The 22,084-nt window shown below is 36.3% G+C and overlaps 2 protein-coding genes across 2 annotated transcripts; one reads left to right on the top strand and one right to left on the bottom strand.

Moving 5' to 3' along the window:
- Nucleotides 1-341: 341 nt before the first annotated feature.
- Nucleotides 342-9,497, top strand: LOC146467700 (splicing factor YJU2-like). The gene is made up of 9 exons (XM_085125730.1): nucleotides 342-377; nucleotides 538-638; nucleotides 1,671-1,725; nucleotides 3,387-3,476; nucleotides 4,289-4,423; nucleotides 5,291-5,384; nucleotides 6,345-6,432; nucleotides 6,942-7,080; nucleotides 7,841-9,497. The coding sequence occupies exons 1-9, from the start codon at nucleotides 354-356 to the stop codon at nucleotides 8,150-8,152; spliced, it is 1,038 nt and encodes a 345-aa protein (XP_084981856.1). The 5' UTR covers nucleotides 342-353; the 3' UTR covers nucleotides 8,153-9,497.
- A 2,021-nt stretch (nucleotides 9,498-11,518) lies between these two features.
- Nucleotides 11,519-20,930, bottom strand: LOC146467699 (serine-threonine kinase receptor-associated protein-like). The gene is made up of 8 exons (XM_085125576.1): nucleotides 20,733-20,930; nucleotides 18,617-18,752; nucleotides 17,621-17,702; nucleotides 17,153-17,225; nucleotides 16,066-16,165; nucleotides 14,330-14,467; nucleotides 13,151-13,287; nucleotides 11,519-12,109 (listed from the first exon to the last, which is right to left on the bottom strand). Exons 1-8 carry the CDS (start codon nucleotides 20,839-20,841, stop codon nucleotides 11,931-11,933), a joined length of 954 nt encoding a protein of 317 aa, XP_084981702.1. The 5' UTR covers nucleotides 20,842-20,930; the 3' UTR covers nucleotides 11,519-11,930.
- Nucleotides 20,931-22,084: the final 1,154 nt, after the last annotated feature.

Below are 22,084 nucleotides of genomic sequence, written 5' to 3'. Positions count from 1 at the left end.
GGATATGAAGTCAAAGTAGTCCTATTAAAACGTGCAAAGGAAATCTCATCTGGTCATCAGCAGCAGAGCGGCATCTGTCACTTGACATCGAATTGTAACACGATTTCTTGAATTGCAGTTTTCTTTAGCGCACCATTAAGACAACTTCCCCGATCCACTGTCAATAGCTAGCTGATTTCCCAGCTGTCAAAACAGCAGGCCTCATCAATTATTCCACTGTGTTTCCTTGAGTATTAAACTGCTTTTGTCCACGTCCGGCTGAATATTTTTTGCGCGTTTTGCGGAGGTAACCCCGCACTGAGCATCACGGGAAGGCTTGGTAACCACTACTCTTAGAATCGACAAGAAGCAATATGTCGGAACGTAAAGTGTTGAACGTAAGAAGCTTCACATATTTGATCGATTTCTGTTCCATTTCCTTTACAAGTGGCATGATAGAACATCTTGGTATTAGAGTTTCTATGCAGTTCTTACTCTAAGTCCTACAAATACTTTTGGTCATGAACTAATTAGAAAATACTTGTATGTGTTTTACAGAAATACTATCCTCCAGATTTCGATGCATCTAAAATCCCCAAACTTGGACTTTCCAGAGATCGCCAGTATGTAGTGCGACTGATGGCTCCTTTTAACATGAGGTCAGTACCATGGAATTTTGAATTTTTTCCACTCTCAGAAATGGCAAAATCATAAATGTCCTCTTGTAAAACATGATATTTGTGTACATCATACAGTGTGTGAAGTTGTTTTAAGCTACAACTATACTTGATTTAACAAATTGATGTCAATTTTCTATGTTCTATACTCTTATGGACCATAAAGTGATGTCATAAACTGTTCAAAACTCAAGTGGAACTGAGTGGTTTCACTGCCAAGTTTTGAACATTTTATGGCATCATTTTATGGCCTATGAGAGTATTGACCATAGAAAACTGCTGTCAATTTGCTTTTTACAATAACATGGAAAAAGTATGACCTTTATTTTCTGTTGAGAAAGTGCGTGCATTACATCTGGCATAATTTTTATTGTCTGTACTCTTGCAGACAATAGCTACGGGTGAAGGGTACCTTGCAGTTTCTGTAACCAGGGTTGTTTGTGGAGAAGGGTGGTTAGCCCCAACCTTGAGGACTGGGAGCTGTCTTTTGTCAGGTCTCTCCCCACAAAAGACCTTTCTGGCTTTGTTGAACCTGCCAGTGCCTTAATCCTTTAAGCCCCAACAGTGATCAGTATCAAATTTCTCCTCGTAATATCAATGCTTATTCAATTCCTGAGGTCATGAGAATTAAGGATATGATCACCCAAGGTGAATTTTCTCAATATTTTACTAACTTCTTCCCAGTACTGTTATAAGATTTATAAGAAAAGTATGGGGATGAGATAAGAGAATTTGTTATTTGATATTAGGTGTTAATTAAAAGGGTTAAGCCTCACCAGAATAGCTCTTGGGATACCAGAGAGATGTAAAGTTACTACGCCATGACATGTGGCCTTATACTGGCATGGGATGGGGAGGATGTCTGAAATTGTGTTTTGAGCCTAAGTGTTTCAGTTCAACTCTTCAGTACTGTTGTGGAAACAGTTTGTAAGTGAAGTAACTGGATACACGTGTCAGTTTTGCTGTAGTCTACTAACATGATTAATTTACATGTACAAATAATGATATTTTTAGGTGCACAACCTGTGGAGAGTATATTTACAAAGGGAAAAAATTCAATGCAAGAAAGGTGGGTGATGAATGGCCTTTCATTAATTTGTTCACTTGAGTCTTGAGAGAGGCTGTTTACATCCTTTACTTCACTAAACATATAAAGCTTCAGTCATGTGGATCCTTGATATAATTCCAGCTGCGAGAAAACCATATGATAAACCTTGTGCAGTGAACATTTTGAAATTTTCAGTGTGCATGCGCTGATTACTTTTAGTTTCTTGGGCACACAGTAGTTCTTCATACACCTCTGTATGACAGTTTTGTTGTTATTTCATCAAAGTTGAAAAGTTGTGATATTTTTATAATAATTATTATGTTAGGGAACTTTACAATACATTGTGAACTTCTGAAATAGCTCAATAAAAGTAAGAATTTATTTATTTTATCTATATATTTATTTATATATCATAATTCACAACGGTTTCCATCACTGTGAATGTGCATGTGAAAGATTAAAAATACAAGAAAAAGGTGGTGCTATTATGTTTCAAAAAGAAATAAGTAAATAAATAAATAATAATAAATATACAAAATCAGTGGGAGAGACTAAAATAGTTCGTCATAGCAGATTTGAAATCGTCCACAGATGGCTGATCTAATATAATAAGAATAATTATGGTGATTTGGGATGCAAAATTCATGTCTTTTCTCTTTGTATTAGAGAAGAACTTCTCATGGAGGGAAACTTCTGTTGGAAATTCCATTCTTAATTTTTAAAAAAAAGGAGCCTTTCAAATGTTGCCCATTCTGAGCATAGTGAATATAGGCATGGTCGGGTACAAGTTAAAGGGGAAGTATCATGGGGTTTTTGATATCTTTTGTTAAAAATGATGAAATAAGACCTTCAATCAGCTGCCAAATAATTCTAGAATAACAAGAGGAAAGAAATCAACTCAATTCTTGAAAGGAACAACTCGTGATCTGTTCTAGCACATTTTGGAAACAAAAATGCGAGGACTTGAAAAACATTAGCCTAATATTTTTCAGGTTTTAATCCATACCAGCCTACTCCGTGTCTGGCCAGAGGCACTAATCGACGGTTTTATGGCACTGGGGTGTTAATTTATCACAAACTTGACAATTATTTCGTTGTTTCTGCTGACAGACAAACATTTTTTGGTTTTGAAATGACAGCAAATTTGCATGATACTTCCCCTTTAAGTGCACACTCTGGTACAGGAAGCAGTTTGCTGGACAAAAGTTTTGTTCTGTGACATTCTCTCCACAAGAGTATCTGTGATCACAAATTGTTTCCTGTAGAACAACAGAGAGAAAGGAGGCTGAATTATTTTATCTCTAAATACTTTCTTTATTAACAAAAACATAGTAAATTATAAACTATATTTTACCTGGCCAGTGCTTTTCTAACTTCACAGGGATTTTAATTCACTGAGTTTTACTTTGTCTCTCTGTAACAATGATGAAAAGAACATTCTGCATGTTCTCCAATGTAAAATAAAGTAATAAAAAAAAAAAAAAAAAAATCAGAAACAGCCCTACAGTATTTCAAAGAATCTGGAATAAATCTCTTTCTCTTGAATTCCAGCCAAGCTCAACAATTTTTAACAGGACTGATCATTCAGTTTAACCTTTCTGAATACTCCTCTCGATGACAGGCAAAATAAGTTCTGTGGAATTATCCTGGCTAATACATGTATTATCTTGTCTTTGTAACAGGAAACTGTACAGAATGAAAGTTACCTGGGACTTTTGATATTCAGATTCTACATCAGATGCCCAAGATGTATTTCAGAAATAACATTTAAGGTAACAGCCATACCTTCATATAAATTTCACACATGTCGTCATTGTTAATTTTCTTTTTGCACCTGAATCACATAGGACAAAGAAGGTTCTCCAATTTGACTTGTTTCTTTAATGTAGCCATTTCATGCCAATTCTTCCAACCAAATTTTCCTATGCCTATTTCTGCAATATCACACGCAAGCTAGGTAAATATTAAAACTGTCAATTAGACCTTTGTTCAACCCTTATTGTAAACTAATACATAATTATAGTCTCCCTTATGCTCAACGTTACCCTGCTAGCAGCGCCTTTCTTTCTGGCAAGTTTTTTAGCATGTACAGTACAAAGTTGTTAGCCTCTCTGGTATTTCGTGTACATGTAGATGGCTTGTTTAGCATCCCTGAGAGTCATATACCTCGGCCAAGAAATACAAAAGAAAAGCTTCTGTTAGCAGGGTAACCCCTCCCATGAAAGGATTTCTGTTTTGGAACCTTTCACCAGTCTGGAAATTCCAATTTGGCTTCATACTTTAATTTTGGCTTTTGAGACATCCCTCCTCCTCGAAAATTTCAATGACCTTCTGTGGAGGAAGCAAGGATATTTTCTGGAGCCACACATTAAAAGAACAGTGGAAGTGATTTCTTGCTACGTATACTACACTCCACTGTTGGAGAACACAAGAAACAACGGTCAGGCAAAATTTAAAAGAAGCAGATATCAGTACAAAGTATCACCGACAATAATATGATAACATATTGTATGATAATTAGGTGATATTGAGTGATGTACAGAGTTGAGACGTTTTTTTATGTTAAACGTTCCTGTCATTGTAGACTGATCCTGAAAACACTGATTATGTTTGCGAGAATGGAGCAACAAGGAACTTTCAAGCTCAGAAACTGATGGAGGATGAAGAGACCAGAAGACAGAAGGAGGAGGAAGAGGAAGAACAAAACAACCCAATGAAGGTAGAGTTCAAGCTCAGCTGTAGCTCAGCACACAAGTCATGTACATGTAGATACCAAGTGCTCAGGAGTTCTGTTTTAATATTATTTGGCAGCATAACAATTTCTTGAGTAGCAAATGCCACTTACTTTTTTATAGGTCTTACATGTATTCTGATTTATTTTTTGCACAGTATGTAAGGTTCATAAAATAATGTTAAATTGGTGAAAAATAATATCATAGCAGTCGTAGAGGAAATGTTTCCCACCGCAAGCTGATAAAGATTTGCTTTTGGCTATCAGTTTTACTTGCTGGGAGCTTTGAGCTTTTCTCAATTTTTCATGTACGCTGGTTTGCAAACCCTGTTGAAATGAAAGACATTTGAGCAATTATTTATAAATAAATTATTTATCTCCTCAGCTCCAAGTAAGCATTCAAGTGAAATGCACAGCTCATGTATGGCAACAGTCCTGACTTTTTGTTAAAGGAAATCAAAGCAACGTATCAAAAGCGTGTTTTTAGCTAGTTTTTAATTCTTATTCCTAAATTTTATTACTTATTACTGTGTCTTTGTCTTTTCTATTTCTACAATATTTGGTTTTAGCATTTGTAATCTTTTAAAGCATTTAATTTAGAAGTTTTTTCTCAATCTACATGGCCCCACTGAATATCACTTTCATGATGTGAGCTCCCTGTATAAAGATGATGATGATGATGATGATGATCATCATCATCATCATCATCATCATCATTATTATTATTAATTATTAATCACGTTACAACTTGCAGGTGCATCCTATGTATAAACATTGTGTGGTTGGTCATTCAGGGGTGGTCCTCCTTAACATAGCATGATGAATTTCTTAAAAATTGCCTGCATTTTTATTTAGGCCCTTGAGAAGAGGACAAAGGAATCCAAACAGGAAATGGACATTTTAGAGAAGTTGGAAGAGTTGCGAGATTTGAATACCAGACTTGCTAATGGTATAAACATTGCTCTTTTGTGTACAAATGTTTATAACATTTTCCTATAATTTTCAGCAAGTCCTGCCAAATAAATATAAAAAATTTGGCATGTACGCACTAAACATTCTGTATGTCCTCAGTTAAGTGTCCACTGTCAATAGCCTAGCTCTCTTGCGTAAGTGCTCAATTGAGTAAGAAATATAATTTCCGTTCCCCAAATTAGACACTGTGTTTTGTTCGTTGTGTGGTTTTAAGGTTTGAGGCTGTGGATGAACCCTTGCTTGAGACCATTGTTGAAAATTAATGAGCAGTCTTTTCATGTGTGCTCCACATTAAGCTGTTCTTTCAAAGTAATTTCAATCTTTAACCTAATTCCTTTAGTGTGGTCATTCAAATAGAAACTTAATTTACATTACTGCTACTGTATCATAATATGACCTGTACGGCCCTGTATGTGCTTTCACTATAGCAACGCTGTTGACAAGATAGAGCTGTACTGCCCTGCTAGAAGCACAGGCAGTGCCATGCAACATGATTTGAAACAATATTATTATAATAAAATTTATTTTGTTAACTGATGTGAAACTATATGATCTTGATAACAAACAGGATTGAAATTGAATTTTACTTAAAAAATTCATAACTTGAGTCATAACCTTTAAATCAACTAAAAACAATTTTTAATAAAAATTGTTGTATGATAAAAAATCTATTGACTGAGTTAGGTCAGGCCAGATGGGAAAATATTTTGCCCTCAGTCATTGCACCAAATATTTTGCTGTTTGGCCCTCCTACTCAGTCATTTATATGTAAATCATAGTGCTTTCAGGTGCTGCTCTGATTTTTCTAGTTTAATTTGTTAAACACACAATGTTAACTCAAGGTTTAAGGTTCTTTATCATGCCTCTGCATTAATTAAAAATATCCTTGTTCCTTACCTCATTGAATCTGTTCTTTTATCTTGTTTTGTTGTTCTAGTTGATTATGACACTTTACTGGAGTTAAATGCCAAAGCAGCAGAGGAGTTACGAGCTAAAGAAGCAGAGGAGGATGAACAGGAAGTCCAGTAAGCACTGTTTGGATTTGTTCAACATTTACCATGATATCTAATTAGCTACACAAGAGTATTTATTGTTCAAGTATCAGTTTACCAACAATGGTTATCCTTGTAGAAACGAATGTTTGGTTTATCAACCTGTAGAGTTACCTAACCCAGTACTTAGAAAGGTTTTTAAAATGCTCAGTCACTGTCACTCCAGTAGATCACCCCAAAGGGATGAAACTGCATCACTCTTTTAACAATCAACATTTCTTATTCAAGCATTCCATACAAAATCTTGCTTTTTGATATTGGTTGCGCAACAGCAGACTAAGTCCCTAAATGATCGTTAAGGGGATCTGAGTTTCCAAGACACCCAAGGGTCTGAGCTATCAACACACCCACAGTTTTGAGGTCTGAGTTTTCAAGACACCCATAAAGATCAGATTATTTCTTGGTAGGGTATGTATCATGTTGTCCAGTTAGATGAATGTCTAAATTAGATTATGCATTTTATGTTTCGTTTTGAATTATAGGACCTATTTTGGGACCAAGAGGATTCAGAAGAGACTGAGCGACGGCAGTGATGATGATGATGATGATGACAATGGAGAAGAAAAGCCAGCACAAGGCAGTAAACCAACAAGAAGAAAAGCCACAGACATCCTGGCAGAGGCAAGTGCTTTGAAACACCCAGCTATGAAAATAGTCCAAGCATCATTTTTTATAATGACTGTACAAATGTACTGATTGTGAGGGTAATGACAGTATAGCATAGAGCCTTGTAGTTTGAAACAGATTAAACAGGTCAAGTCTCATTAATCTAACAAATAGATGAGAGAGTTAGTTTAAAAAAAAAAATGGCGGTGCTGGGTTGGTGGGGGAGTAGAAACGCACATTTGGATTCATCAACAAAGCTTGATAAGGTCAGTAATTTGGCCACTGTGAAGCAATTCTAGTGCTGACATTTTGCATGTTAGCCCGATTTGCTCTGACAAGGCAGACAAAGCAGAGCGGATTCACTTTCACAAAGGGCTAACATTTGAAACGTTGGCACTCAAAGGCCAAATTATCTTATCTAACCCCTATTTACCATCACACATAGTTTTGGTTTCTTTTGTTCCTCTTCTTTTGTCACGGCAAACTTTGAGTCATTTTGAGTCAATTCAAAATGAAGTCTGCAGTAGTCCACCTCTCCTCCACCTTCCCCTCCCCCCTGTAAGAAAAGGAAATACAAGATTATTACTGACAACTTTTTGTTAGAACTGAGAAACTGAATTCAACGTTGGCATCCTTCCTTGAACCAGGCCCTGGTTTCTATAGATTGCGTCATTGGTTAAAAATTATTATTAATTATTATTATTATTATTATTATTATTATTAATTTAGTATTAATATATTCTTTTGCTTATCCTTAATTCACATTATTCTGCAGGATCCCTTAGACACCACACAACCAGCTCACAAGAAACAGAAGACATCAAGTAATTTTAGCATTGGTAGACTACAGAACAAAGCACGACTAACGTCACTGGTTAAAGTAAAAAAGGACAAAACTAATGGGCAAAAAGCTGCCGGAAAATCAGTTGTAAACACAGATACTCCATCATCTACAACCAAAGCAAAATTGCAAGATTCAAGTAAGGACACCAATGGAGCGGATACTAAAGCTGATGCCGGGTCAAGTGGACTTGGTTCACTGGGCATGCTTGGAAATTACAATAGCAGTGAAGATTCTGATGAATAGATTCCATGGTCGACTGGTAGTCAGTTCCTGCTGGGATAAATGCATGCCATTTACATCGCTGAACAGTGTGGATCTCTTAATCAAAGTTGGTCAAGGAGCCCTCAAGTTTATCAAAGATGATGGAGTGTTCGGCAAGATGTGGCAGATCATTCATGACTAGGCCATACACAATTTGTTTCACAGGACTTACATTTGATGGCTGACTTCAATAATAATTATTATTGTTTTACTTGTAAATTAAAAGAGACCAAGTGCATAACCAGTCATGGTTGTATTCATTACAGACTGTAACAAAAAGATCAACCATCATACCTGTAGATGGCCAAAGCTAACTCAAACTGAGCTTGATTCCCACTGTAGAATATTCCCCCTCTGACCCAGTAAATGGAAAATCTTGCCATTTTCAATCTTATGGTTTGTTTTCAGTTAACCAGTCTATTGTTTTAACAAATCTGGGATTATAATGTATTAAGGGGCATAATGACAGAGTTGAGATATGAAAGCATTTCTGTCTTTAAATACCATCTGAATCCTTGAATAAGTGCCCCCTATGCAGGGTTACAAGTCAGAATAAAATTTGAACTCTACTTTTCCAATGGACAAGTACTGTAAGTTCTGGTTTTGCTAGTCCAAACTCAAGCCTAGTTATCCTTGAAGATTATTTTATGACTAGATTTGAGTTTGGGCTTATCAAAATAAGTTATAAATTCCAAGAAATTGCTTCGGGAATCTTGGAAGGAAACGATTCCATGCGTGTATATATGAAGCAAGAAACCTTTTTTTAGGAACTCAAATAAAAATTATGCAACTGAATGTTCAAAGCTGTTACCAACACCAATCAATTAATGGTGAATAAACCAAGAGTACACAACTCAGTTTCTTTGATCTGTTTTGCAACTGCAGAAAAGTGACTGTACACTGATTTTCAAGACAAAACATACTTCTGTGCTTTTCAATAACATGTAGACTCTGAAATTCAAGATTCAACCAACCGTTATGCTTTTCACTGCCATCAATCACTCCAGCAAACCTCTAAGAAAACAAAAACATTTGGTTTAACGGGGGTGATTGGCGGATTTCAATCCACTTTGTCGGTTTCTGTATTTTTTGCCTTTGGCCGGTTGTCGCTGCAATCGTGATTGACAGCAGTAAAACACGTAAATAGGTAGTTGTGGTTGAAGTTCTAAGTCTGTATGTTGTTGAAAGGCATAATAAAGTTACATTTTTTTTCCAATTTATGGAATCCAAAATGTGAAATAAGTGCCCCTGGCACTTATTTGAGGATTTACAGTAAGTGAAATAAAGAAAGGACCGATTTTTTTGTAATAAATTATATAATTATGAGGGTTGTTGTCATTAATTTTGATTGCGTCCGTGAAAATTTAAATTTTAAGAGTGATATTTCCCTTTGGCATTCTAGATACTGGTACTCTAGATTACAAGGAACAGTTTATTCCTTCATATTAAACTCCAAAAGAAGGGAGTTTTTTCCATAGGTTATTTTTCAAAAACAAATTGCACATCAACAAAAACAAGAAAAAAAAATCCAGGGCAGTGTTTTTCATGTGAATTTAAGGTCACATGAAAAGCAAGCGTTTCCAGCAGAAAAAAATTGACCCAAAAAGCCACTTATGTGTAGCACGTTTTTGCCCCAATCCATTCAATTTTGAAGTGGATGCCAATCTGCACCAAATTAAAACAATCACTCAGTTTGTTCAACGACTTAAAGACGTAAATATTCTTTGAAGGTACGTAGGTGAATGATTGGGTTTTCATTTAAAGTGTAGCCCTTGAAGCTTATTAAAGTTGAATACAACAATAAAGTTGTTTAATGGTGAACAACTCAAGGAGAATTACATTCTGCCTAGCACATGTTATCAAGTCATGCAGCATCCTCGGCGACTTGGGCAAATAGTTGCTATGAGGGAAAGTCAAAACGAAATTTTCCAAAGAAAAGTCATCTTATTATTTATTTTTATTTTTCCCAGCCTGCTTCAACATTCCCTTTCCCAAACTATCTGGCCCTAGTCGCCAAGGTTGGTCATGCAGAGAAGTTTCAATATTTAATTGTATCATAGAGTTATGTTTGCATAAATTTACTTTATTATTACCTTGAATGGTTCCAGACAAAAAGGTCCCAAATAATTCAGTTCTCAAAGAAAACAAATGGATTCATTCTTTAAGGGGGATGCAACTTGGAGCTAGGAACATAACATTCCCTCAGACGACACTTACATGTGAGATCTATAACAGTACTGCGCTATTTATTTATTTATTTTTACATTTTACTTGTCTGTTGACATTACTTGGTAATTTAATATTGAGCTACAATGATTTTTTTTGGACAAGAACTAAACAGTAGATAAAAATGATTGGACAAAATATTATTGAAAGCTGATGAGACAATGTGTCAAATTTTGAAAAACAAAATAGAACTAATGCAATGGGTATATGCCTCACTTGTACCAAGCCCTTTACAGTCGAACCAGGTCAAGCGTACCCCCCTAGATTCTATTAATGAATCTATTATTTGAAAATTGAACCCGTTAGTCGTTTCAAGTATTCAAATCAAAATTCGATTTCTGATTGGATTATACGAACAATGCATGAGACCAGAAAACCGGAAAGCCCGCCGGAAAACCCCGCTCAACGAATTCAGAGCGGAAATTCTTGATTTATATAATAGTGGATTTTCCAAAAAGCAGATTTCTCGTGATTTGCAGCAGTCAACGCGTACTGTCAGAAAGAAAATTCGCCATTTTCAATCAGGCACCGTGTAAGTTGGTCCTGTCGGGTAAGTTTAAACTCACTAATATAATGATCACTAAATGGACATTTTACGTTTATACACTGGCGTTTATTCCCTTAGTTATTAAAAAAAATGAAAAGGATTGGAAGCGTTTTATCAGAATAAGCAGTGCCCTTTTTGAGGTATATGCAAATTAATTTAGCGAAAAGTATGCGAACTCACAGTGAAAGATGTTCATTTCAGTTGACCTTCGACAACGGCAATGACCTTCGGCACATGTGTTGCGCTATTCTTCGCGGTATAATGAACAGTCTGGTAAAATATATACCATACTTTCTCATGCTACAAGGTGGGTAATGCTATACATGAAAGATAAATTGGAATTTTTCAGCCCGACTCATTTGCAAGCACTTGACTTTGGGCTTTTGCCATGACCAAATTTGCATAATGAATTATATGAACGTGTCAACAACATGCGGGAACAGTTTGAACGAACGAGCTGCTAAGAACTTTACATCTTTTTTCTGATTCAATGTTGTTGCGAAGGTCGGATTAATTGTTTTCAAGGGAGTTTCTGATTGGACAGCATTTGAAAACAAAAGGCAAAGAAAAGCCTTGACTGTTCACAGTTCGAGTGTCCGCACTGTAATATATTGTTCTTCATTTATTCCTATGCTACTAGGAGGAAGACTAAGATGAAACATTATGACATTCTTTCCTTTAGTTTAGTGATCACATCCTTTAATTTTTTTTCTCTAGAATCTGGATGGTTTTTTCTTGCATATTAAATTCTACAAATAACTCAAATGCACAAATGTTTTCACTTTTGGATTTGCACAGTTATAGTTATTTTTGTCTAAAAAATTGTATAATTTGTTATTATAAATACTATGATGTTGAAACGTTGGTTACTGTGTGCTTTCCACCTGGAATTTAAGGCTAATGACAAAATGTTTATGGTGGCTACAGCGAAGTGTGTTAGGATCCTTTGTAAATAATGTTCTTGATATTGTCAAATAAGTTATGGTATCATGAATTTGTTCCTTCTGTGGTGGTACCATTGTTAACAGCTCGCCAGAGTCCATAAGTTTTGCCGACAGTGTGTTGCCAAAGGCGTAGCGTCCCATCTTCGGATCCTGAAGCATACAGTTCACCATCTGGAGAATACCTAACGCAGTGCACAGGGCCAAAGTGTCCTTTGTATGATTCTAAAAACATTGAAAATAGATTAAGGGCTAATCAATACACTTTGATTGAAATATTTTATGGAACTACATGTATCACAAGAGACTACTTTGCCTTGAAATTGAACTTGCTCCAGATAAGGTCTTTTTTGGTACAGAGAGTGGTTATTACGAAGCAAACTCAGTTCAGTTTTAAGTTCTTGAGAAATTAAAAAGGTTCAGAATCAAGGAATCAGCTTATTACTTTTCCTTACTGGACTCAGACAAACACAATAGAGGAGCCAATACTTGATTGATTACTTTTTTTTTTCAGTTCAGTAAATTATGTTCTGTTTTAGTTAAAGTTAGTTCATTTTCCAGCAAAAATTAATAGACTTTTACTCTTCTGTGGTTAAGCTGTTTGCTTGAATACCTTTAGTTAGTGTCTTATGTAATAACCATGCATTCTCTGAACTAAAATAGAGCTTATTTTGGATAATTTTTTTTTTCTTCAGAGCTAGAAGTCAGGGCCCAGTTGATCAAAGCCAGATTAAGCTAATCCTGGATTAACATGAACTTTGATTCGAGTTTAATAACTAATCAATAAAGATTCTTCCAAACTAGTTTTGGCCCTCAGTTTTGACTTCGACTTTTCTTTAACTTTAGCTTGAAATTAGGCTTTGATATCACTTTTAAAGACTGAGATGAAAACCTCGATTAACTTTTAATCGTAGATTAGCGCTAATCGGCTTTCGAACAACCCAACCCAGGGCTTCATTAATCTGTAAGCTGAATATGTTTGATGATCTGATCTGTACAAGGTTCAATTTACTCACAGAATAACTCTAACACGGTCTAGATACCAGTTGGCTCACACCCTTAATTTGTCAACTAACTTGTTGTTTTTAATTGTTCTGTTGTTTCTGTTTTCTTATATGTTTGTATCCTAATGGGTCCACTATATATAATTGATTAAGCTGTTTATGGTCTCCCTGTCTATTTACGCCACTTATTATTTTTTCTAACTTTCTTTTCCTATGCCTGTAGGTGAAGAAAAATAAAATAAAAATAACTCATGACTGTTACCTAGTTCCTTTCCATCTTCATAATCAAACTTGTAAAGTTTGAAGTCATCACCTCCAGCTACAAAACAAGACTTGCTAGGGTGAAGAGAAGCTGAAAAGATATCTGTTGGAGCCTCAAACGACTTGATCTGTTCCATTCTAAACATGATAAATTGAAAGGTTTTTGATAAGCATGAATTATTGATTTGATAAAGTGTATAATTATATTTTTCTTGAAGCTTCAGAATAATGAAAGAATATCTGATAACTGTTACAAATATACAATACACTGCCTTTTATTTAAACGCGATAAGAGATAAAGCTGTTGCTTGTGGGGTCGTGTTATATCTTATTAAAAAGACAAAAATGCTAATTTACATTCACTAAGAAAATATATAATTCAATTCAGACTAATTGCACTAAATGTTAACTTACAGATAATAGGATATTAAACTACTTAATCGTCATATCTAATAGTCATGCACAATCGGAAATCACCCATTTAGTAGCGGGACAATTTGAATGACATCAAGACATTTTGGGCCAGTTATTTAAGCAGAGTCTAACTTAGTCTGCGGCTTAAGACAATCAGTGGGCCTCCAAATCTGTTGATAAGTGGGTTATTTTAAGTAGATATTAAATAGTTTTCTAGTCTGGGATGCAAGCCTTCTTGTTACCGTCAGCAGCAGGCAATGTTTCGATAAGACTGTTGGCAAAATTAGAAATGGCTTAGAACGTGGTTTTGTTAAACACCGTCTAAACTGTCTTTTAATAACCGACCCTTCATCTTTGGTGATCTTTTCTTTTTTTTCTCATGAACTGTATATGCTTGACCAAGAAGAAAATGTTGAAAGGAGGGGTACTTTATTGTGCTGGTCACCACTGGGGCTTTAAAGCGTTCATGGTTTTACTTTACTTTTGTGCCAATAATTGAAGCAGTGAGAGCATAACCAACCTGTGTTGAATAATTTTGAGGTTGATCTTACAGCTGTAGCTCCAAACTGGAGGAAATAAGTGGCTTTTTGTTTCTGAAACATTTTGCTGATTCAAGCCTGCAAATTTTTGTGCATTCTACTGATGGGGGTGGGAGAGGGTCATCATGCAGATAAATTGTTCACTCTTTATGTTATAGAGACATACATATTTCTAAATAACATTTTTTACTATCATGTTTTTCCCATTACAAGTGCACTTTAATTACCTTTCTGCATCCCAAAATGATATTGTTTTGGCATACGTGACAACAAGCACACTACCATCTTTAGACAGAACCATACTGGACACACTCTGTGGTATATCAACCTTCTTCACTTCACTCATATTTCTAGTATCCCAAAGCCTAGAAAGAAAATTGGGCAAAGATTAAATGTTATCATTGCATGATTGTTGTCATTATTTCATTTCATATTCAAGACTAAAAGACTCCTGATAGGAGCAGTCGGAATTTCTTTTTCCGAGTTTCCCTGTGTCATTACTGAATAATACATCATTCTCATTTGTTCACCAGGCTTAAAATGTTACATCACATTTCCTTTCATTGTGCATATGCCACTCATTGACATTCCAATCCTAGCAGTATGCAGGATGTTAGTCCCATGAACTTAGTTTAATGGCCTTCGCTCCTATGAGTCTCCTGTAGCTCAGTGGTAGAGCATCCGAACTAGTAATCAGAAGGTCTAAGGTTTGACTCCTGATAGGATCACTCGGAATTTCTTTTTCCGAGTATGCCTATGTCATTACTGAATAATACATCATTCTCATTAAAATAATATTGCAAGGGAATCAAGGTTTTAGCCAGCCTGAAGGTTGTCCATCCAGCTGCTGAATGTCCACTTTTTGGAAACAAAGTTGGTGAACTGTCACTTGAAAAATGTTATGGGAGGTATATTGTTTGCCTGGCTAAAATCCTGAAGGAAATGTGTTTTTTTAGAGAGACTATATACATACGTATACAATCCTTTATTTAAACATGATCATAATGGTTGACCACACACACGTTTGTGGGGTCGTGTACTATCTAATGCTAACTACTACTAAATACATCATTCTTTAATTTTTACCACTAAAATTTAACCCTTTAATCTCTAAGAGTGCCATTTGGCACATAATGCCACAACTCTGTCAGTATTTGACAGATTTCTATGAATTTTTGACACAAAGATGGTCTTGTGAAGATCTACTTATTAAAAGGATAAAAATGTAACCCCCTCCCATATGTGATATGGTTGACCACCCCTATAACTTTTCAACTTTTTCCCCCTAGAAGTTGTGGGTCTTAAGACATCTCTCACATAAATGAAGATGTTGAGACCTGCAAAATAAGCTATAGGTTAGGGGTATACCTAATATACACAAGGATTGGGGCATTTTTGAAGTTTTAAATTTTTCCAATTTAAGGCCATTTATCTCAAAGCCATAACTTTTCTTATTCATAATTATATCAGTTATGAAGTACACAGCCCATGAGTAGCTTTAAAATGGTATATCATACATGGACATTGAGTTTGTAGTCTTGGATCTGGAGAAAATGTCGTTTTGCTTTAGGGGTTAAAGGGTTAAAGTGTGACATTATCCTCGGCTGTGTTAGTATTGATAGAGTTCTTCATGAATGTACTATGATCGTTGTTTCTCCATACAGCTAGGTCTGAGATCGCCTCAGGTGTCTTGTTAAAGATGTTGTAAACCGGTTACAAGCACTTTCTGCAGCTCATGACATCATTTGTACATCTATACTCTTATCACAAACTCCTCCAAACCAATCAAAACACAAGTTTACTTTGACCATTGTATAAATGGGTCAGACTTTTACTGACCTTAAGTAACTATTCAACTATTTTTTAAGACAGAATACCAAACCTTGAAACAGTACTGTCAATTTACCAACCTGACTTGGACTGATATCTAATTTCATACAAAACATAGACTGAGTATAAAAACCTCATTGCTTTGTCTTCTCCTCCACTAAAAACAAATTTGCCATCTTTGCTCCATAAAGCTGCTCTGATATTTACTGTGTAGCCTTTTAACAAGTCTGGATCTAAACAAAATAATACATTAAAGATATTAATTAATAAAAAAGTAATTTTTCATGTAGCATTCAGGCAATTGTTTGGGGAAGAGCCTAAAAAAATCAACTTTACTTTTTGTTGGTGGCTGTAAGATATTAACTTGGGGACAGTTCCTGAACGTGAGCATTACCACTAAGGGTAGATAGTAGATAGTAGATAGATAGTATTTTGGGGTGTAGTCAATTTGTCATGGACATTTTGACTGTAAACTTAAGGCTTAGCGCAAAAATGGGTAAGGCACAATTTTCTTCAAACAAAGCAGGCACTGTGTCACCGCCAACCACAGATCTAAGGGCTCCATCCATTCGTCAGAGCTGGCCAGTCTAGCCAGCATCAGTGCAGTTCACAAAATAATAATGGAATGCTTCAATTGTCAGGACAGTTTACCAGTGCTTCAAATTACTTCAAAATGATGCATATGTCAACTGTGATTCAAAATTGTTTGGGGTTTAAAATTTTTCAACTAAAACCAGTTTGATTTTTATTTTCCTTTTGTCTCGGATTATAATAATGAATACTGGTTTGAAAAATTTTAAACCACAACACACACACCCAGTAGAGCCACAAGTGGTGCACATGGCTGAGCTTACCTGCTGCATAAAATATCTTCAACCCCAGACAAAAATATTGAGACAAAGTTCTTACTAGACACCTTACACCTTCTTTCGCCTGCAGCAAAGTTGGCAGTGGGGAACTCCAAGTAGAAACGTGTTTTTGGTTGTTTCAGCTTTGATTAGGGGTAAATGGGTGGTTGGGCTTCTTCCTTCAAGCTCTCATAGATTTTTGTCTGCGGTTGTAGTAGTTAATTTAATTACTGGGAAAAGGAACATGTCAACAATCAACTCCCATCAGAGAGATATTGTAACCCCATGACATAACAAGCTCCATATTTAACATCTCTAGCTAAGATTCAGTGAATGCATTTCAGTTTAAGCAGGTCAGAAAAAAAAAATTACCTGCACTTTCATCTTGAAGGTTAAATATTCTCATCAATTTTTCATTACTGGCTGTGAGGAGTTGTTGCCCATCCTAACAAAAAATATAATGAATACTTACTGATTACTTCATTTAAAAATTTAACTTGCTGCTAAGATATGTGGTAACTCACTGAGGTTAATTAAATCCAAGTTGTACAAAAAATGCAACAGCCATGCAGCACCACCAAAAAAATAAGGCAATGTTATACAACATACATGTATTTCATGGCTCCAACTTTTTTTCTGGTTATTTTGTCCAATGCCCCCAACAACATACAGTACATGTATGCCTGCTATGCAATCTACAATTTTTGAGCATTTGACTTATTCAATCAGTGCCAAGGTTTTTATTCAAAGAATGTGTACTGTTGTTATTGCAAGAACATCTTCACTGCACAATGATCCAGTTTTTAATAATTAAAGATATACAATGTTATTTCTGCTTACTTCAGAAAAATCCACAATCTTGACAATATGTTTATGAGGTAAACTTCTAACTTCATCCCCAGAAAGGGCATCCCAAACCTTCCTAAAGGACGAAAGGTATAATACAGATATGATTAATAAATTGATTAAGTGAGTCAGTGAGTGAGTGAGTGCGTGCAAGAGCTAGTGAGCGAGTGAGTGAGTGAGTGAGTGAGTGAGTGAGTGAGTGAGTGAGTGAGTGAGTGAGTGAGTGAGTGAGTGAGTGAGTGAGTGAGTGAGTGAGTGAGTGAGTGAGTGAGTGAGTGAGTGAGTGAGTGAGTGAGTGAGTGAGTGAGTGAGTGAGTGAGTGAGTGAGTGAGTGAGTGAGTGAGTGAGTGAGTGAGTGAGTGAGTGAGTGAGTGAGTGAGTGAGTGAGTGAGTGAGTGAGTGAGTGAGTGAGTGAGTGAGTGAGTGAGTGAGTGAGTGAGTGAGTGAGTGAGTGAGTGAGTGAGTGAGTGAGTGAGCAAGTGAGTAAGTGATAGGTATCTGACAGAATAAATGATGAATGGACTGCAAATACCATAAAATTCTGAATGTAAGTCCAGGGATTTGTCAGTATTTGTTCAAAGGGATCTTTCAGCTTACTTTCAGGGAAGATTTGTTTTTGTTTGGGGTGGAAGGGGGTGGGGGGCAGAACTAAACATTTGAGGGACATATATATGTTTCAACAAAAATATTGCTTGTACTTAGAAATGAAAACTACATAAAACACTAAGCTAACAGCCTGTTAACAACTAGACCTGACAGGTCATTAGGCTTACAATCAGGACAGTTTGAATACACTGTGTCTTAAAAAGTGTTTTTCAGAGTGGATGTATTTTCAAAAGGGCTTCTATTCATGGTTTTTAGTAATTATGAATAACTTATTGACTGATTACCTGTGAGTTTGACGGAATGATTGACTGTCTTATTGAACCCATACATTTGTAAAAACAACTAATTTTGGCTACTGATCATCATAACATTAGATTTACGTACGCTGTAAAGTCAGCAGCACCCGTGGCAGCCTTTGTAGCATCTTGGTTTAAGGTGGCACTCCACACCGCTCCTTTGTGTCCTTCAAAAGTCCCAATCCAGTCACCTGTGTGACCATGCCGTAACATGGGCTTTCCATCTAAAATGAAACATTATTTTGATTTAAAGAGTCGGAGTGGTAAGAAGAAAGTGCAATCCTGCCATAGCTGAAACTCTAACTTGTTAGTGACGAACCCTTAATAATTGGTGGATCAAGGCCTGGCAAAACATGGTCGACAGGCAAGATGAGTATTGCCATAGATATCACTGCAATATAACCTTTTGGTCAAAATGCACTGGCAATAGAATGCCATCATTCATTCACACTGATAGGAACATTGTAAATTACTTCAATAGTGAGCAGCTGAAAATTTTTTGGGAGCAAAACAAATGGCTTGCAACCTAACACTTCATGTTCTTGCTTCAGCAATATGGGGAACACCTCTTTTGCCTATTATTCCTGGGGAGGGGGGGGGGGTACTCCCAAAAAAATTAGATAGGGGTGTGCAGCCCACTTCCCAAAACCCTTGCCCTATTCATGACCAAAATCTGCGATTTTCCCTACCCTATTTATGACCTGACCAAAAATTTGATACCCCATTTATGACCTGATAGTGTGTGGTCAATTTCAGTTCAAAAACCCCTGGGCCCAGTTGTTCAAAGCCCGATATTTAAGCTAAACCTGGATTAAGGTGAACTTTGATTTGAGTTAAATTACTAATCAATGAAGACTCTTCAAAAAGATTTTTGTTGCTCAGATTTGACTTACACTTTTCTTTACTACTAGCTAAAAATTAGCTTTCAAAAAAAAATTAAAGAGCGAGATGAAAACCTTGGTTAATTTTTAATCGAGGGTTAGTGTTAATCGGCTTTCGAACAACCGGGCCCTAGAGCCCAGCGCATGACCGGAGCGTGTGACAAGCCGTTGCGGCACATACACAGTTGCCGTAAACGTCATGATGAAGAAGCAGCTTCTTCAAAAACAAAACAAAATAAAAAGAAGAATTCAAGACTAGAGTGCAAAAACCGATACCCTATTTATTACCAAAATGGCGGCAAAACAGCTAAAATGATACCCTATCGGCCATTACTGGGGGTATTTTCTTTCAAAATAATTTTTTTAAGTCGAGTTTTTAGCAAATTTGTGACAAAATTATTTGTAAGTATGTGTATCAGTATAGTACTAAGTAAAGCTAAGATTGTTTTGAACTCCTCTAGTGGTCTAAATTACAAGCCAAATTACAGCTAAGTTTTAGACACTAATTAAAAACTTCAAAAACAAAAAGCTTTCCTTCTATTCGAACATTCGGGATACTTCACACAATTCTTTCCTTGTTTTTATTAAATAAAAATTCCTTTTCCAACAAAGAAAAATTGATATTCAATGATTACACCTGGTATAACCTGACCTGTGAATTTTTGAGGGGTCAGTGGTTAGTAAGGGATAAGCTGACCTGAGGGCAGCATAATTTTTGTCAAAAACCGAATAAACCTATGAGTAGACATGCAGCTACAAGAAAATCATTCACATCCAGGCCCCTGGTTGTAGAATAGTGGATACCTTCATCCAATGCATGGATAAATTGCTATCTAGCAGACAGGATGTGTTTCACCTATTACATTTTATCCGAAGGATGGCGGCTCATAGGCTAAATAAAGTAGTAATCTACTCTGAAAAACTGAGGCCAGTCTTTCATTTTCAAAGTCTACAGAATACTTTCATCTCGCTCGAATTTCTGTACTATTTTGAAAATTTAATAACTGGATCAAATTTAAGCAGAGATCTTGCGATAATGATGCGTGATAATTTCCGCTATGAAGGGGTTTTTGTAATGATCGAACGTTAAAAACCAAGACATATGCCGGAAAATACCGTCGAAGGCGCTCGAAGTCCTCACAAGTAGGCAAAGTTTTTTCTACCTAAAACCAAACATACACCATACCTCACCTTTCTTTCGCTCTCTACTATAAAAAAGCACCCTTACACTTCCATATAGCGGTCGATATTTAAAAAAAGGGTAAAGAATGGTCAAGAATTCGACAGCCGGTAAAATTAGTGACGTCAATTTGACATGCTTACCTTTACAAGCGCTAATGAGAAAGTGTCCGTGCGGGGTTATATCGGAGAACGAGAGATGTACCACTGGCCTCGTGTGTCCGCTACATGTCAGAGGTATTTGCCTCGCCATATTTCCTAATTTAAGAAATCGTGAGTACTATATGGACCTTGAAATGTTAATTCACGAAACGACCGGAAAATGGAAGTCTTTGACAGCCTAAGTACTTTATGTATCTTAATTATAGTGTCTTCTTTTAAGAAAAAGCGCTGTTCCATGTTATTGCTGACGCCAGTTGTGCCCAGGATTTCGAGCTCACGCATTGCCTAAAATGGAATTAAGATCAATTTGTCGTTATAAATGTTCAACCTCGTTCCCAGAGCTAGCCTACGAACGCAGACGTATTTCCGTCTGTCGCTTCTCTCCGCCGAAAATAATTCGGAAATACGTCTGTGTTCGCAGGCTATCCCAGAGCTTTTCCCTGGTAAAATGGGGAGGGAAAAGGCATGGGAACGAGGTTGACAAATGTCAGTAATATTTCACCTAACATATTCAGAAAGAAAATCGATGATTTCAAGTTTCCGAGGCTGAGAAGAAGGCTTCCGCCATTAAAATTTTGTTGACGATCAGTGCCTAAAGTGGGCGCGCTTTTTTACGCGTACGAGTTAGTTGTTCGCGGCACATCCAAGCCAAAATTTCACAAAACTTTGAGCAGCGGAGACAACACTACAAAAAATTGTATGTTTATAAGAACTTGTCGCAGTGTAATGAAACATTAATTTTAAATCGTTACAAGATACCACTTTAATTTCGCAGAAGGACTTACATGTATCACAATGATGATGATGATGGTGATGATGATAAACTTTATTTCAGTGTCCAGTCTTCTAGTTGGCCATGTATTAAGTTGCTTTTGCTTATTTCTAATTTTTGTAACCTCTGTAAAATTACGTTGAGTTAAATAAATTATTTGATTATCTGATTTATAGCACCACAGGTATCCCAAGGTCTATGAGGGATATAGGTCGTGACCGTTGCGTAAGTGTTGTAATTTGAGCTTCACGCACAGCGACCATTGCGTAACGGCGAAATTATAAGGATTTATATGGGGAAAATTCGTTGGTATTTTTAAATTGAAGTAGGGATCGTTTTTTTTCCCGTACAAATCCTTATAATTTCACCGTGACGCAGTGCTCGCGTGCTCAAATTACAACACTCACGCAAAGGTCACGGCTTACATCTCTCATAAAGCTTGCGGTTCCTCTGCTCTTACCAAGTCACTCAGAGTACCAAATTGACCAACTTTTCGAATCCGTGCCTACGTTATCACCACAGTGTTTCTTTTTCACGCAAAAATTGACTTGAATTTACAGCA

The sequence above is a fragment of the Pavona decussata genome, unplaced genomic scaffold (genome assembly GCF_977016875.1).
Source record: "Pavona decussata unplaced genomic scaffold, jaPavDecu1.1 SCAFFOLD_134, whole genome shotgun sequence".
NCBI classification, from domain to species: domain Eukaryota; kingdom Metazoa; phylum Cnidaria; class Anthozoa; order Scleractinia; family Agariciidae; genus Pavona; species Pavona decussata.
This window is presented reverse-complemented; position numbering and strand designations above follow the sequence as displayed.

What these genes read in the sequence shown, in the direction of transcription:
- LOC146467700 (XM_085125730.1), top strand. Translation starts at nt 354, where the DNA reads ATGTCGGAACGTAAAGTGTTGAAC. An exon ending in AAAAATTCAATGCAAGAAAG is followed by an intron (nt 1,726 to 3,386) that starts GTGGGTGATGAA and finishes TCTTTGTAACAG; the next exon opens with GAAACTGTACAGAATGAAAG. An exon ending in GAATACCAGACTTGCTAATG is followed by an intron (nt 5,385 to 6,344) that starts GTATAAACATTG and finishes TTGTTGTTCTAG; the next exon opens with TTGATTATGACACTTTACTG.
- LOC146467699 (XM_085125576.1), bottom strand. Translation starts at nt 20,841, where the DNA reads ATGGCGAGGCAAATACCTCTGACATGTAGCGGACACACGAGGCCAGTG. An exon ending in AGATTGTGGATTTTTCTGAA is followed by an intron (nt 17,226 to 17,620) that starts GTAAGCAGAAAT and finishes ATTTTTTGTTAG; the next exon opens with GATGGGCAACAACTCCTCAC. An exon ending in TGAAGATGGAAAGGAACTAG is followed by an intron (nt 12,110 to 13,150) that starts GTAACAGTCATG and finishes CAATGTTTTTAG; the next exon opens with AATCATACAAAGGACACTTT.